We start from the raw sequence: 14,794 nt of genomic DNA, 5'->3' as shown, positions 1-14,794 counted from the left end.
GACGAATAACTTTGATCGTCCCCTAAAAAAAAAAATCTCTTTCCTGATGCCCAAACAGATTCAGGTTCGATTTAAATCGGAATTAATAAGTTCATAGTGCCAACCATTGAGATTGGATTTTGATTCAGCTCACCTATGTAAGTTCAAGGTTTAAAATGAACTTTTTCCTCCGGAAATCGCCACCCCTCCTCCCGAACACCCCGCCACCCCTCCGAAATATCCCCCCCCTCCCGCCACCCCTCACCTCTCTCTCTCTCTCTGGCGACCATGGCGACCGAAGCCTAGGTCTTCCCTGCCGCCGGCCGCGCCCCTGGTCTATCTCGCCGCCGGCCTGCTACCCCGGTGTACCTCGCCGCCGCACGCGAACTTTTAGGGTTTATGGGTTGGAATTAGGTGCCCATCTGTGGATTTCCTAATCTATACGTTCTAATTTCGCCTCGGTTGCACGCTTGTTATTGCATTTTTTTTTTCGCTCACGTCGTCTGATTTCGCTGTGGTTCGCTCGGTTCCGATTGGTTGCTATCGAACACCTGATCCTCCATGGATCTTATTGTTGGAATGTTTTTTTACACGCGGTTCGCTGCCGCAAGTCTTACAAATGTGTCAGTATAGCTTTCCCGAGTTAAGTTACTCGACCTAAGCTGTATTGCTTGTGGAAGACGATCTCTGAATGCTGAGACCACGTTTAGTCCGGTGCTCTATGACACAGTTGCACCTGTTAATTTTAGTCTTTTATATTAATTCAAAAAATATGCTTAGAAGGGTCTGGTCCTAGTATTTCTCCTAGTAAGCTAAGTCGATCTGGTTGGTATGCTCTTACTCTCAGCAGCCTATTCAATTTGACTCATTATAGTACTGCATAGCAATTCAGACCTGGCATAAGTTGCACTTGACGAGAATATTTTGCACAGTTATGTCTTCTGTGCATTTCCAAATTTGGTCTCAGGCATGACTTATAGTCTCATATTGTATAACTATTTATACATCTGTGGAGTTTAACTTGATCCTAAAAGATGCTCTAACATTGGTGGAACCTTACCTAATTCTCTTGTTCTCCTTTTGTCAGATTCAACTTTAGTTAATTTGGTCTGTTATTATCCCAGAAGCTGCAATGGCGGAAATTGAAAAGCCGAATATCCAGAAGGTGAGTAACAACTCCTCTGCTAAATTGTAGGATGTGCCACCTGTTTCAGCTTTAGCTGTTCTTTCACAGTAGTACTCCCTCTGTAAAGAAATATAAGAGCAGAGGGAGTATTTAACAACTCATGCATTATGATGTGTCTAGGCTACATCAAGTGATTACTGGAGTTTGGCCAGCAACCTGTATCCATCTGGTAAATTTCCTAAGGTATCAATTGGCATCCCAATTCCAAGGCCAGGTTCTGTATCAAGAAGCAGAGATGCTGCTACTGTCCCTGCATTCGAGAGGAACCCGTCTCAGGGAACTGATGGAAGATCTAGACCCCTGAAAGGTTATAGTGCTTCATTCCGGGTCTCACAAGAAGCTGCAAACCATGGCGGATCTGCTACAGAGGCACCCGAAGCCGCCCCTGTCAAGGCTTCTCTATCACAACCTGATGACCATGCACGTGAGCAAACCAGAACCTTTTCCTTTGGAACAAGAAAAGAACAAGACAGCCAGCTCGACCAACTGCAAGAGACGCCCTTCGTGAATTCACAAGGAAAGCGCCAAGTGGAATCTGCAGATAAAACCAAACCCAACAGCGAAGTTCTCAGGATGAAGCTGTGGGAGATCCTTGGTACATCACAAACCAAGCAGACTGTTGCTTCACCAAACCCTGAAGACAATGAGACACCTAACCAACCTAAAAGTTTAACTGCCAATGGACCATCTTCAGGGAACAAGAAGGTCTACACATCACCTTTTCCTGATAATATCAAGACACCTGATCTGCTGAACTGTCAAACAGCTACCTATGCAAAGAGTAAACCATCCTCTGATCCAATTGAGTCAGATTCTGATACTCCACAAGTAGTTGAAATAAGGCCTGTTACTCGCACCTTGGGTCGCAAGAAAGCACCAGCAGCCTCCAAGAAGCAGGATAAGAGCCAGAGTGCAAAGAAACCATTGTCTACTTCATGTTCTGCACCCAAAAAGAAAACACTGGACAATGTATTTATTATTGATGAGAAATGCACATCCAAAACTGCGGGGAAATCTGCAATTGGTAACTCTGGCTGCTTGAGAAATCTTAGAAGCTCAACTAGGAAGGCTAAAGTAGAGCTTAAGAAGGTCCATTGTTCTGACATGATTTCTGACGAGATCACACCGGATGATAGGGGAGGACAGCTATCTTCTAGAAATGCACCATCAGAGAATAAAGGAGAGAAAACCACCTCCTTTTCTTCTTTGTCACGAACTGGGAAAACTGCTGAGAGCTGTTCTAGAAGCCCTACAAGGGAGAAACGGCTGAATGGAATGGCTAAAGTTGGGCCTCAGAAGATGCAGTTTTCAGAAAAGTTGCTGCCCACGACACTGAATGCGGGTGAAGATAAGCTCTCTTCTCAGAATATTTCATCAAAGAGCAAGGAAAATTATTCTTCATTGCTGCACCGCAAGGAGAATGCTAATTTGAGCAAAGCTTCAGACAGAAGCCCCCAGGCACATAAAGCAGCGGGAAATAATTTTAACTCGCCACCATCTGGTGCTGCTAGTGCATCACCTGAACCGAAAATGTACCCATGGGACAATGAGGCAAATCCCCAGGTAAATGGTAAACTTGGAGAGAAGTTTGCCAGTCCATTGGCAGGCAGATTCAGAGACATGCGAGATGACTTTGTGAGTCCTACTTTTGCAACTAATGTAAATGGCTACCGCGATAGAAGTGAAATGCTACATGATGACACATACAGCCCCAAGTATCCAAAAAGTGTGAACAGGTCAAGATCAAGTTCCTATGCTTCTGATCCAGGGTCTGAGCCATTGGTAGGCTTTCCAACTCTATAAATCCTTTCCCAGCCATTGTAAATTTGTTTTCTCTATACTCATGTAACAGAGTAACTCTATCTGTTTGTCACTCATTCATGTACTGCTGATATCCAGGACGGGATGGATAAAACCGATGAGTTACGTAACAGTGGATCTCCTAATCCTCCAGAAGAAAGCGAGGACAAAAAACAACCAATTCTTTCACCCATTCTGCCAACTGAAGATGAAATGGCTCAACTTTCTATTCCAAGCTTTGGGAAAGGTCAGAATACTGACTTTGCAACTTTCAATACACATTAATACTTTTTACATGCAAATCAATAGTTTTCTAGAGTATGTTTTGTTCCTTTCAGATTTTATAAAACCGAAGGTGACAGTGTTACTGTGTTAGTTTACAGAGTACTATTATTCCTTCTGTTCTGCATGAGGACAATACTCTTCTGGGACACATTTTCCTTTATGTATTTACATATATAAATTGACTGTTTCTCTATGTATCTATTACCGGTTAAATACTATTGGCAGAGCTCCTGTCCTTTTTCCTGAAAAAAAAGAGTTAAACATTGGGAGTCAGAGCATCCAATAGCAAAGTTTTTTTTAAAAACGCTAGGTGTTCATTTGCAGTTTTCCACTGCCATGCACTTTTCTAACCAAAGCACATGCTTAAGCGCAAATATGTGCACATTAAACGCTAGGTGTGTTTTGCTATCACTTAGAGCTTAGGCATGTTTTTTTAGCTATGACCGGTAGTCCTACTTATTGCATCAGCTCTATTTCCACCATTTTTTCATAGCAATCATTGATCAATCACTATCAGCGCCTGAGCATCCAACAGTCCTACTGTGTCTTTATGGTTAAGGCTCTCCAAAGCATGATGCGCTCACTCTTAACTATTGTATGAAGTGCTTGCTCATGAGAAGCCATTCAGATGGAATAGAAGCAACATGTGGTATATTCTGTCATGTGCATTCATGCTACTTTAAATGCGTTTCATTAGTGTTTTTTGCTAAGTGTTTTTTGCCAAGAGTCTCAAGTATGGAGTGGTAGATGTCAAGAGGCAAGGGGACTGGATTATCCTGGTCTAAGCTGGTCGTTGGGGACTTGGTTCTCAATGTTATCAGCGCATATGCCCCGCAAGTAGGCCACAATGAGAGCACCAAGAGGGAGTTCTGGGAAGGCCTGGAGGACATGGTTAGTTGTGTACCTATTGGCGAGAAGCTCTTCATAGGAGGACACCTCAATGGCCATGTGGGCACATCTAACACAAGTTTTGAAGGGGTGCATGGGGTTATTAACTTGAGAAGAAGTAGTAGACTAGGATTTTGTAATCAATCTCAAAGAGACAAATCTCCTGTACGTGTACAACCTGGACTTGTTCTGAAAGTGGCAACCAAAACAAACAACCAGATTGATGCACACCTTGAACCAACGTGCTAGTGTATATGAACCCTTCCTTCCATGCACACACGTGTACCTCTTCCCACGTAATGCATGCACGTTCAGCATCTTATTTTCCTCTTTCTTATGCAAGTGCATCTCTGTCAATGCCATAGTATGCATGCATGTAACTTCAGCTAAATTTGCAATCTTCTCATCGTATTTCTTATCAACGCCAACATACTTTGGCACATATGCATCATCAGTCTGTGTTGATATAACAGAAACATCGCTAACAACTTGAACAATTACTGGATTATCAGTGCCAATTATTGACTTTGTCATATCATGGGGGCTTTGGCTATGGCAGTTGGAATCAATAAGGACAGCCTAAGCTTCGCTCTAGCCTACAACATGATCTTAGCTAACACCATCTTTAAAAAGAGAGAATCCCATCTAGTGACTTTTAATAGTGGTCAACACTTCAGCTAGAATGATTTCATGCCAACAGTTCTCTTGGGTTGACTGAACCTACCTATCCGAAATCCCTGTTGCCAACTTCTTACTGCACAGAAGCAATGGAACAGTATCGTAAAGTGAAGTGAAGCAAACAAACTACTCCTTTGGAATTGATGGACTTGACACACAGCCGACGACTGAGATGTGCCATTGTCACGTCAAGATCGTCCATCACGAGTACCTTCTTTTCTGCATCCGTCAGTTCCATCCCTCTCGAGAAGAGAAGACATGCGTGCTTGCCTTGGTTGCAAGGTGATACCTAGAGAGAGTGTTGTCCCTCAACATAAGCTTGTAGTGGCTGACTTCTGCTTTCGAATTCGTGTCCAGCGGGATAAGCGCGCCAAAGTTGCTAGAACGAAGTGTTGGAAGCTCAAGGGAGAGGCAGGTTGGGCTTTCAAGGAGAGGGTTATTAAGGAGGGCCCTTGGGAGGAAGGAGGCGATGCAAACAATATGTCCAGAAGGCTATTAATGAGAAGGAAGACTGTTTCAGACGCCTACACCTGGATTGGAGTGCAAACAACATAGAGAAGTACAAGGTGGCAAAGAAGACCGCAAAGCAAGCTGTGAGTTAAGCAAGGATCAGGCGTATGAGGACCTCTACGAGCATTTAAACACGAAGGAAGGCGAAAGGGACATCTATAAGATGGCCAAGATCCGAGAGAGGAAGACGAAGGGTGTCAATCAAGTCAAATGCATAAGGACGGAGCAGATCGACTTCTGGTGAAGGACAAGGAGATCAAGCATAGATGACGAGAGTACTTCGACAAGCTATTCAATTGAGAGAATGAGAGCTCTACCATAGAGCTGGGCGACTCCTTTGATGATACCAACATGCGTTTTGTGTGACGAATCAGTCTGAGGTTAGGTATACTCATTGAGGTGTAGAGAGGCCTTGGAGACATATCAATAGTATGGCTAGCTAAACTTTTCAACCTCATTTTCAAGCAAACAAGATGTCCGAAGAACGGAGGTGGAGTGTACTAGTACCACTCTTCAAGAACATTGGGGATTTTCAAAGTTGTCCTAGCTACTGTGAACTTAAGCCGACGAGCCATACAAATAAGCTATGGGAGAGAGTCATTGAGCACCGCTTAACAAGAATGACAAGCGTGTCCAAAAATCAGTTTGTTTTCGTGCCTGAGAGGTCGACCATGGAAGCCATTTTCTTGGTACGATAACTTATGCAGAGATACAGGGAGCAAAAGGAGGACCTGCATATGGTGTTCATTGGCTTGAGAAGGCCTATGATAAGATACCGCTGAATGTTATGTGGTGGGCCTTGGAGAAAAACAAAATCCCAACAAAGTACATTACCCTCAGCAAGGACATGTATGATAATGTTGTGACAAGTGTGCGAACAAAGTGATGGCGACACTGATGACTTTTCGATTAAACTAGGACTGCACCAAAAGGGTCAGCTTTGAGCCCTTAACTTTTTTGCTTTGGTGATGGATGAGGTCACAATGGATATACAAGGAGATATCCCTTGGTGTATGCTCTTTGCGGATGATGTGGTGCTAGTCGACGATAGTCAGATGAGGGTTAATAGAAAGTTAGAGCTGTAGAGACAGACTTTGGATCGAAAGGTTTTAGGCTTACTAGAACTAGAACCGAGTACATGAGGTGCAATTTCACTACTACTATGCATGGGGAGGAGGTTAGCCTTGGTGGGCAGATGGTACCTCAGAAGGACACCTTTTGACTTTTGGGATCAATGCTGCAGAAGGATGGTGATATTGATGAAGATCTGAGCCATCAAATCAAAGCTGGATGGATGAAGTGGCACCAAGCTTCTGGAGTCCTCTGTGACAAGAGAGTGCCACAAAAGATAAAAGGCAGGTTCCATAGGACGGTTGTATGCCGCTGAATGTTGGCCAACTAAAAGGTGACATGTCCAACAGTTAGGTGTAGCAGAGATGCACATGTTTAGATGGATATGTGGCCACACAAGGATTGGGTCTAGAATGAGGATATACGTGAGGCTTGTCCAACATCGTCTGAGATGGTTTGGGCATATACAACGTAGGGCTCCAGAAGTGCCAGTGCATCGCGGACGGTTAAAGCGTGTTGATAATGTCAAGAGAGGCGTGTGGAAGTTAGCCTTGTTTGGCACTAAAAGGCTTTGTTGTTGTTGCTTTAAGTTTAGTATTTTGACCACTTTAATTCCGGAAAATTAATAATGTGAGCCAAGCTTTTCCCACATGCTGTTGGAGATGTATAAATTATGTTGGAGATGTATACGGAGGGAGTATATCCAAAAATTGTTTACCTGCGATGTGTTACTAAATAATTGGTCCTTCATGCGCAGGATATAAATCTCGCAAATGGCTTTCAGATGTAGACAGCCCTGATAAATCTCCTCCAGAAAATCTGGATAGGAAGTCACATCTAAAAGAGGGTAGAAGAGGCAAACGGCGCTTGCCTTCGCCAATTCCTTTTGCCACTTCTGGTAAAGTTGATTACCTTCTTGCGTTTGAGTAATGGTTGCAGTTCATAATTAATATGCCATCGTTACTAGTTCATTCAGGAACACAAGAAACTGTAATGTCAGACAAAGAACCAGTGCAATGCCCAGATGACTACCTAACCAGGTCCGTTTATAGGTTGTATAAAGAAATACATATTCGATATCGTTGGTCGGTCTAATTTCATTTCTTCATTGTAACCAGGGCTTTTGATCAGTTACTGGTGGTGCTGGGAAGGTTTCAAACCAAGATCAAGTCTGAAACAAGAAACAAAAGTTCTGAGATACTGGCAGGTACTGGAGAGATAATACGCCAGCACCTCGAGGGAGTTGAGGTGCAGATGCAGGATGATGTGTAAGATCTTTGCCGGTGCTACCAAGAAACTACATCTTATCTGCATATACACACCTAATTGTATATATATAGAAGTATCACATATATTAGAGGTGTAACTATTTTGACGCATTCAACTGTATTTTCAGGGATAAGCTGGTCAATGCAGGAAAATCTAAAAGAAAGCGACTAGAATCAACATTTGAAGGTACAACCTATATTATGTTACTGCAGAAATTAATTTTGTGGTCTGTTATTGTGAAACATGAGTTTTATGACAATTAGACCCATTAGTCAGAATCCATTCAGAAAGCTGTATCTATAAAGATACGATGTACAGGTGTTTTGATCCATTGTGCCACTCATACCTATTTGGATTATTCAGCTCGAGCAATTTGCATAATCTTATACTTAAATAAGTAGCAGATTTCTCATATATAGACATATAAAGTTAATCATGATCTGATTCCTGTATGTTATGTAGGTCCGCCATATCCTAAACCTTTTTAAAACATAATAAGATTTTGTTCTTGAATCACTTTCATTGTCTGAATACTGAAGCATAAAATCAGTGCCATGAAAGATTATTTTGAGAACATTTAATGTACCAATTCTTCGAATCTGTCTGCAGCTATCCAATATGGTTTGGTTATTTCTTACTCCCTCCGTCCGAAAAAACTTGTCCCAAGCTTGTCCCTCAAATGGATGTATCTAGCACTAACTTGGTGCTAGATACATCTATTTGAGGGACAAGCTTTTTCGGACGGAGGGAGTATTTACTACTGTATCGTCTACTCTTTGGACTTTTTACTGTGTATGCATATATATAGGCTTAGAACCTACCCCCTCTGTCCCATAATATAAGAATGTTTTTCAAGCTAAAACAGCTTGAGAAACGTTCTTATATTATGGGATGGAGGGAGTATTTGGTTGGTATGCTAACCATGCCACACCACAAGTTAGGTAGGTTTGACCAAGTTAGTCGCCTGTTTGGTTAGTAAGGCACACTTGGGGCAAGATTCCTTTGTGGATCCTTGTACTTTACCTTGTTTTCTTGCATGTCTTCTGTTGTTTCTCTTGAATAAACATTAGTTACTCAAATGATATAACCTGGTCCTATATCTTCTGGTTGCAGAGCAACAAGAACAGTTAAGGGTTCTTCATGAGAAGTTTAAGGAGGAGGTTAATCAGCAGTTGCTTGGTTGCAAGAACTCTCTTGAGGAATTTGAAGCCTATCACGCAGAGCTGAAGGGAGTAGCTGACAAGCAAAGTAAGTTTAACTTCAAACCTTGCACTTGCGAAATGCAAATGAAATATTTACTTGCTGGACTATTTATTACAAACTGATACTGCACGAACTCTCAAAAATGTGGAACATGTTAACCTTTGTCAAAGCGGAGCCTTATGAAGTATCACCATTGTTGGAGCACTTGATTACAGATTGCGAACTTTATGTCATATAACTGATCCAGGCACATAAGATTACAATATTGTAAGGTTTGAAGTTTGTTCGTGAATAATGTGGTTAAATCAATTTTTTTAATTGAAAAGAAACGATTGCCTAATTGGCACATGATTAGAAGAAAGTCACCAGTGAAGTAATTATAGTTTTAGCTCACTGTAATCATTGTTAAGAGGCGAATGGAATGAATCATCATACAGCCACTTGAAGGAATATGTTTAAATGCTCTATTTTCCTAACCGTTCGCCACCTGAATTACCACTACTTAACCATGGTATTCTTTTATGATTGCATCAACAGAAGCATCACACAAGAAGCTCCTCCAACATGCTGAGAGAACAGTTGCTTCTCAGCTCAACGACGCTGAAATCAAAATCTCGGAGGTTCAGAAGGTAAGGCTAACATCATTCCTAAACCCCAGGGATGCTGTATTGATCAAATGCTAACCTTTTCCATGAAAATGTTTCGCAGAGAGCCCGGAAGAAGATGAATGGCCTAAAACACGTACTCAAGGAGCTCATCACCGAAACTGCAGATTGGTCAAGTTCACCGCTACACAAGTAGATAGATAGAAGGCGAAACCAGTAGGGCACCATGTCACAAACAGGTCCACGGCTCCATTTTACAAAGGGTATAGAAGGATGGTGCCAGAACACATGTAGAGTTCCTTACTTCCTTTGCTTACAGTTGCAGTTTGAACTCTGCCTTAGTACGAGCCTATATCCATAAATCTCCATAGCATCGTTTCACCTTCTCTACCATTTTGAGTCGGTGACTCACTAACTTACCACCCATTCAGGTTCCCTCTAGTAGTGTCTTAAACCATGACGCATTTCTTCAATGAATCGTGTCCTGACTTGAGTAATGTAACAATCCAGTACAAAATCGCAAATGTGCCATGTGAACGCGATAATTAAATCGAGTGTACTCGTCTGGTGGCATCTTTGATTCTTTTTTGCTTATGCCCTTTTTCTTTGAGCTTTTGTGCATGAGATTTGGATCAGAAGAAATTAGAGGCAATGTATGTCTTACTGTACTCAAATGGCAGACATCTTTGATCATTTTCGCCATTATTCCAGTTTTATGTAAATCTGGACACAAGTTTGGCATATTACATGCAAAATGGGAACCTACCATGCACATTTTTGCAGATAACAGCTTTGGCGCCAAACAAATTCACATTAAAAAAATTGTTAGCTACTCCCTCTGTTCACAAATATAAGATGTTTCTGATATTCCAATATGGGACCACATGCGGACTGAAATGTGTCTATTATACATCTGATTCAGAAAAAAAGTTAGAACATCTTATTTGGTACAAGTTTATTTTTTGAAATTTACTGTTCATCCGGTAGCAGATGAGCTCAGGATCACCCAGGAATTACAGGGCATACCATGTCTTTCTGATGGAAGACAAAAAAGAATGACATTGACAATCCTGTACATCACCGGTACTTCTAGCACTAGAGTTTACAAACTTGGCTGTCAAGAACTGATCAACAAAAGTCAGGTTGACCTGTGGATGTCAAGCACCTGTGCCACATCCTGCTGTTTGGATCGACAAGCCTTGGCGTCTTGATAACTTCCGGTATTGGCAGGTACACGTTATGCGTGTTGCATATTCCGGTCGTGATGCCGCTGAACCCTGCAAAGGCGCCATGAACCTGCAAGGTTCAATCAGGGATCAATGCTCATCTCAGAAAACAGAAAACACAAAAACTTGTTGCGAGACACAGGCAGATCGAGAGAAACGGCGTCTTACAGCATTCTGACCGAGCACCGTGCACAGGATGGCATCTGATGCATTGGCACGCACGGCGCGGAGCATGTATGTAGGGTCGATGTACTTCACATCAGAGTGGACATTTATCTCTCTGAAATGAGACTTGATCTGTGGCATGGCATTGGTTAAGTTAAATGTTGTGTCATTCACAGAACCTACATCATGGTGAAGAACACCTAATGATATGGACCAACCTTCTGTTGAAGGTGCACACCGATATCACTGAGAACCATGTTCCCTGAAGCATCAGTTGCGTTCGACTTCTGCAAATATTCCTGGAAACACATCGTACTATCTCTCACATAATAATTCTTGTAACAGAACAGAATATTGTATGTCTCTCAATTGATGCACACACGGGCACATCCCTACGTCAAGAGATCCTTGGTAAATCACTCCTCATGCTGGCAGTTAAGTTTCCCAAGAAAATTGATCTTGTATGTGAAGGTATCTTACCTGCCCAGCACCTTCGGCGACACACATGAGAGCAAACCCCTTGGTCTCTATCAAGTGCTCAAGGTGCCGAAGAACTCCATTCGGTCCATCAAGGGTGAATGGTACCTTCATTTGGATTACCACGTATTAAATCAATCAGAGGAGAGGGGTATAGTGAGTTGGAAGGGCATACACAGCACAAGTTGAAGAGTTTGATACCTCAGGTATCAGGCAAATGTCGACCTGCCCGCTTGACAGGGAAGCATGCATTGTGATAAATCCGCTGCTTCTTCCCATCAGCTTCACCAATCCGATGCCATGAAATGCAGAATGTGCCTGACCATAGAGCGCGAACCACAAATATAGTTTTAATTTGAGGGGCAACCAATATGACAATATATTCTTTGCCCGCTTGCAGATATATATACACATGAGATGAGAGTCTGAGAGGTTGCTAAAATGAATCACCTCAATATATGCAGAGTTGATAGCTCTTTGTGCTGCCTCCACTGCAGTATCAAATCCAAATGTCTTGTCCATCAGTAGTATGTCATTGTCAATTGTTTTTGGGACACCAATAATAGACACTTTTAGTTTTCTCTTCCGGCACTAATTTTCACCAAAAGAAACAGTCAGACATAAGTATGCAACCTTCCACCCATACATACTGATCCCTAATCCCACAATCCATGCTACTACGTCATAGTTGAGCGAGACCAGAAAATGTTTCTGGTACAATCTAGTCTAGGAGCTGAGGGAAAGACATGTCTTGCTCTGACGCAAGGAAGATATAAATTAACATACCTCGCCATGTATAGCATCAGCTCCAGCATGAGTTCCATTTCCACCTAGTACAAAGAGCATGTCAAGCCTCCTGGCCTGAATGTGGATTGCAGAAATCAAGTCAGTAAGTCTTCAACGTACCACCTTGTAGTAAACATATTTTTGCAGCATACCGGAATTGCATGTACATGCCTGGATGCTGTCGACAATGTCTGAAATACTTGCCCCGCCACGAGACACTCCTAAGAAGCTGCCACCAGCAAGATTGATATTTTGGACGACATGTCTATTAAGCTGGGTTAAGTAAAAGAGCCATAAACTTACATCAGGATGGTTATCAGTGTTGCCAGATTACTTTATAATGTACAAAGAATTCTTACCGGCACTTCCGCTAAATGATCTTCAAAAAATCCGCGGAAACCATGCTGTATCCCAACAATGTTTTTCACTCCGTATTTTTCAAGCGTAAGCACAATCTACAAGAGTCAAGAGTGAAAGCACGGCACCGTTCAAAATTGGGAATTGTGTTTTCTTCAAGAGAATTTTCAGAAGGTATAATAATAAGGTACTATTAATCTTTTATTTATCGGTGCAGACAGTCAGAGATCAACTCATCAAGTTCTATTCTACCTGCCGGATGACATCATTGAGACCAGGGCAAAGTCCGCCACAAGTTACAATTCCAGCCTTTACGCACTGAGGCTCAAAATATATTTGTTTACGTGGGCCTGCCCGGTGCACCCTGGAAAAGACATGAGTTTGTGTGAGCTCAGAAAATAATTTGGCACAAGTAAACAATAGAAATTTGCAGAGTGTTTGTCACCATTGTTCAACCCAGCTGCAATCAGGATCAATGCATTCAGCTCCAGCAGACGTTGGCGAGGCAAACTTGATAACCTGAAGAATCAACAACTTTGTAATAAGAGATATTATTGCATTTACCTTGATGCTGCACACATGGACATTACAATTGAGGTCTATCATACACATTTACTAATAGCCAAAGTGCAGAAAAAAAAGGAGCATGCTACATTTATGTTAAAAGATCAAACTATATTCAGACAGCCAAAGAAACTATCCAAGTAATTAATGGGGAGTTTGATCCATGTCTAGTATTTTGATCACTCAATGATGAAGCATACCTTCAAAAGTGCTCTGTCGTCGTCATTAACATAGCCGTTCCATGACTCTTCCAAAGAACCATCAACATTCTCCAGAGGGGTCCTGTTGTGGACAAAGCAAACATCAGAAAAATCCTAAAGAGATCTAGTTTGATCACCAACAGCATAGATCAAGACAAATGCATTAGACAGAAATGGATACCTGCTCTTGAGAGAAAATGTCGTCGGCCTCGATTCCACATCAATTATATCTGTCAAATGCGGCAAACTGAACCGCCTATCGAAATCCTCTTGGAATTGATTCTTCCAATTCGGATTCGAAAAGTCCAGTTTCAGGCGATCCATGGACATGGCTCTGACAACCAAGTGACCTCCTGCTCTTGATTTATTTCCATATCCAATAGTACATCGCAAGCCATTGCACCGGGGCATCACAGAACTGAGTTGCCTCTGACTTGAAGTGATTGTGCCAGCATAGTCCACCGGCGATGCTAGAGCCATGGTTTCTTTGCCTGTGAGACAGGTCCTATCTTGCCATCAGTAACAGATGATGATAACAGATTGTAAATCGGGAGTTCACAGATTTCCCAACAGCAACTCAACTGTAGAATAGGAAAAGGCAAGAATCCCCCTTCACTACAGGGCAGGGGACAAAGTAACCAGCTGAAAGTTTTTGCTCCTTGTATTTTTGAACAAGTTGTCATATGCACAGCCTCACAAAAAAAGGTGTTATTTATCTGGGTGCTAGTAGAAAGGAACAGAACATGTGAAACCATGGTGGAGCAACAGGACAAATCATGTGAGTAGGGGGTAGGGGGGACTTTCTTTTGGCAGGAAAAAAGAGAGATTTTTTTTTCTCGGATCATCGACAGTCGACATCACCCGCCAACCATCGCGATTTTATACCTTAGTAAAATACAGACGTACCCAACCCCGACAGAAGCAAGGGGAATCACCATGATCGAATTGCAGGAAACACACCTCTCTTGGACTTGTTGTGCAGGCGCCGGCGGAGAGGAAGGCACACGCCGGCGGAAGTGGTCGAGGAGAGTTGGGAAAGTGGCGGCCGAGGCACGCACGTGTTATAGAATCGGAGTAAGGGAGAGGAAGCGGAGGAGGCGGCGTATTTGATGCGGGCGTCGCCGTCTCGGATTCTTTGGAGAACGGGGAGAAAGAGAGGAGAACGGAGACCGCGACGAGAACAAGGAGGATTTTTCTTTTTTTGAGCTGACAAGGAGGACGCCCAAGCGGAAACAATTCGGGGGAGGATCGCTGACAGTTAATCCATGGAGGAGGCTTATGATGGCTGCTACCGTGGAGAAGATTACTGAACTCTCTAACGCGCTACGAATAGGTCCCACAATTCGAGAAACACTGCAATACAATTCCTATATACATGCAAATACAATAATACATAACACTCTACGGTCCGAGTGAATTGCATAAAATATCGACACTTCAAACAAGGTTTGCAGGAACCACACATTTACGGACCAAAACCACTAATTTTTTCTCTATTTTTTTTTTGCAAAAAACACTAGTCGGGGGCTTTGGTCGTTTTGATGA

At 42.5% G+C, this 14,794-nt stretch overlaps 2 protein-coding genes across 3 annotated transcripts; one reads left to right on the top strand and one right to left on the bottom strand.

Annotated features, from left to right (window-relative positions):
• Nucleotides 1-231: 231 nt before the first annotated feature.
• LOC123119797 (meiosis-specific protein PAIR3) lies at nucleotides 232-10,056 on the top strand. Of its 2 annotated transcripts, none has more exons than XM_044539724.1 (11): nucleotides 232-393; nucleotides 1,067-1,144; nucleotides 1,286-2,947; nucleotides 3,065-3,212; nucleotides 7,155-7,295; nucleotides 7,365-7,437; nucleotides 7,516-7,665; nucleotides 7,794-7,852; nucleotides 8,780-8,914; nucleotides 9,407-9,498; nucleotides 9,578-10,056. In XM_044539724.1, the coding sequence occupies exons 2-11, from the start codon at nucleotides 1,112-1,114 to the stop codon at nucleotides 9,668-9,670; spliced, it is 2,586 nt and encodes an 861-aa protein (XP_044395659.1). In that variant the 5' UTR covers nucleotides 232-393; nucleotides 1,067-1,111; the 3' UTR covers nucleotides 9,671-10,056. The 2 variants fall into 2 exon arrangements, with proteins under 2 accessions (XP_044395659.1, XP_044395660.1); XM_044539725.1 differs by having other exon boundaries at nucleotides 238-393; nucleotides 7,374-7,437.
• Nucleotides 10,057-10,313: 257 nt separating this feature from the next.
• LOC123119796 (ATP-dependent 6-phosphofructokinase 5, chloroplastic) lies at nucleotides 10,314-14,528 on the bottom strand. The gene is made up of 14 exons (XM_044539723.1): nucleotides 14,210-14,528; nucleotides 13,431-13,740; nucleotides 13,250-13,331; nucleotides 12,931-13,004; nucleotides 12,738-12,849; nucleotides 12,488-12,583; nucleotides 12,300-12,401; nucleotides 12,129-12,203; nucleotides 11,793-11,933; nucleotides 11,544-11,660; nucleotides 11,346-11,450; nucleotides 11,084-11,164; nucleotides 10,869-10,997; nucleotides 10,314-10,770 (listed from the first exon to the last, which is right to left on the bottom strand). Exons 2-14 carry the CDS (start codon nucleotides 13,727-13,729, stop codon nucleotides 10,603-10,605), a joined length of 1,581 nt encoding a protein of 526 aa, XP_044395658.1. The 5' UTR covers nucleotides 13,730-13,740; nucleotides 14,210-14,528; the 3' UTR covers nucleotides 10,314-10,602.
• Between the last annotated feature and the right edge of the window lie 266 nt (nucleotides 14,529-14,794).

The sequence above is a fragment of the Triticum aestivum genome, chromosome 5D, assembly GCF_018294505.1.
Source record: "Triticum aestivum cultivar Chinese Spring chromosome 5D, IWGSC CS RefSeq v2.1, whole genome shotgun sequence".
In the NCBI taxonomy this organism is placed as follows: Eukaryota; Viridiplantae; Streptophyta; class Magnoliopsida; order Poales; family Poaceae; genus Triticum; species Triticum aestivum.
This window is presented reverse-complemented; position numbering and strand designations above follow the sequence as displayed.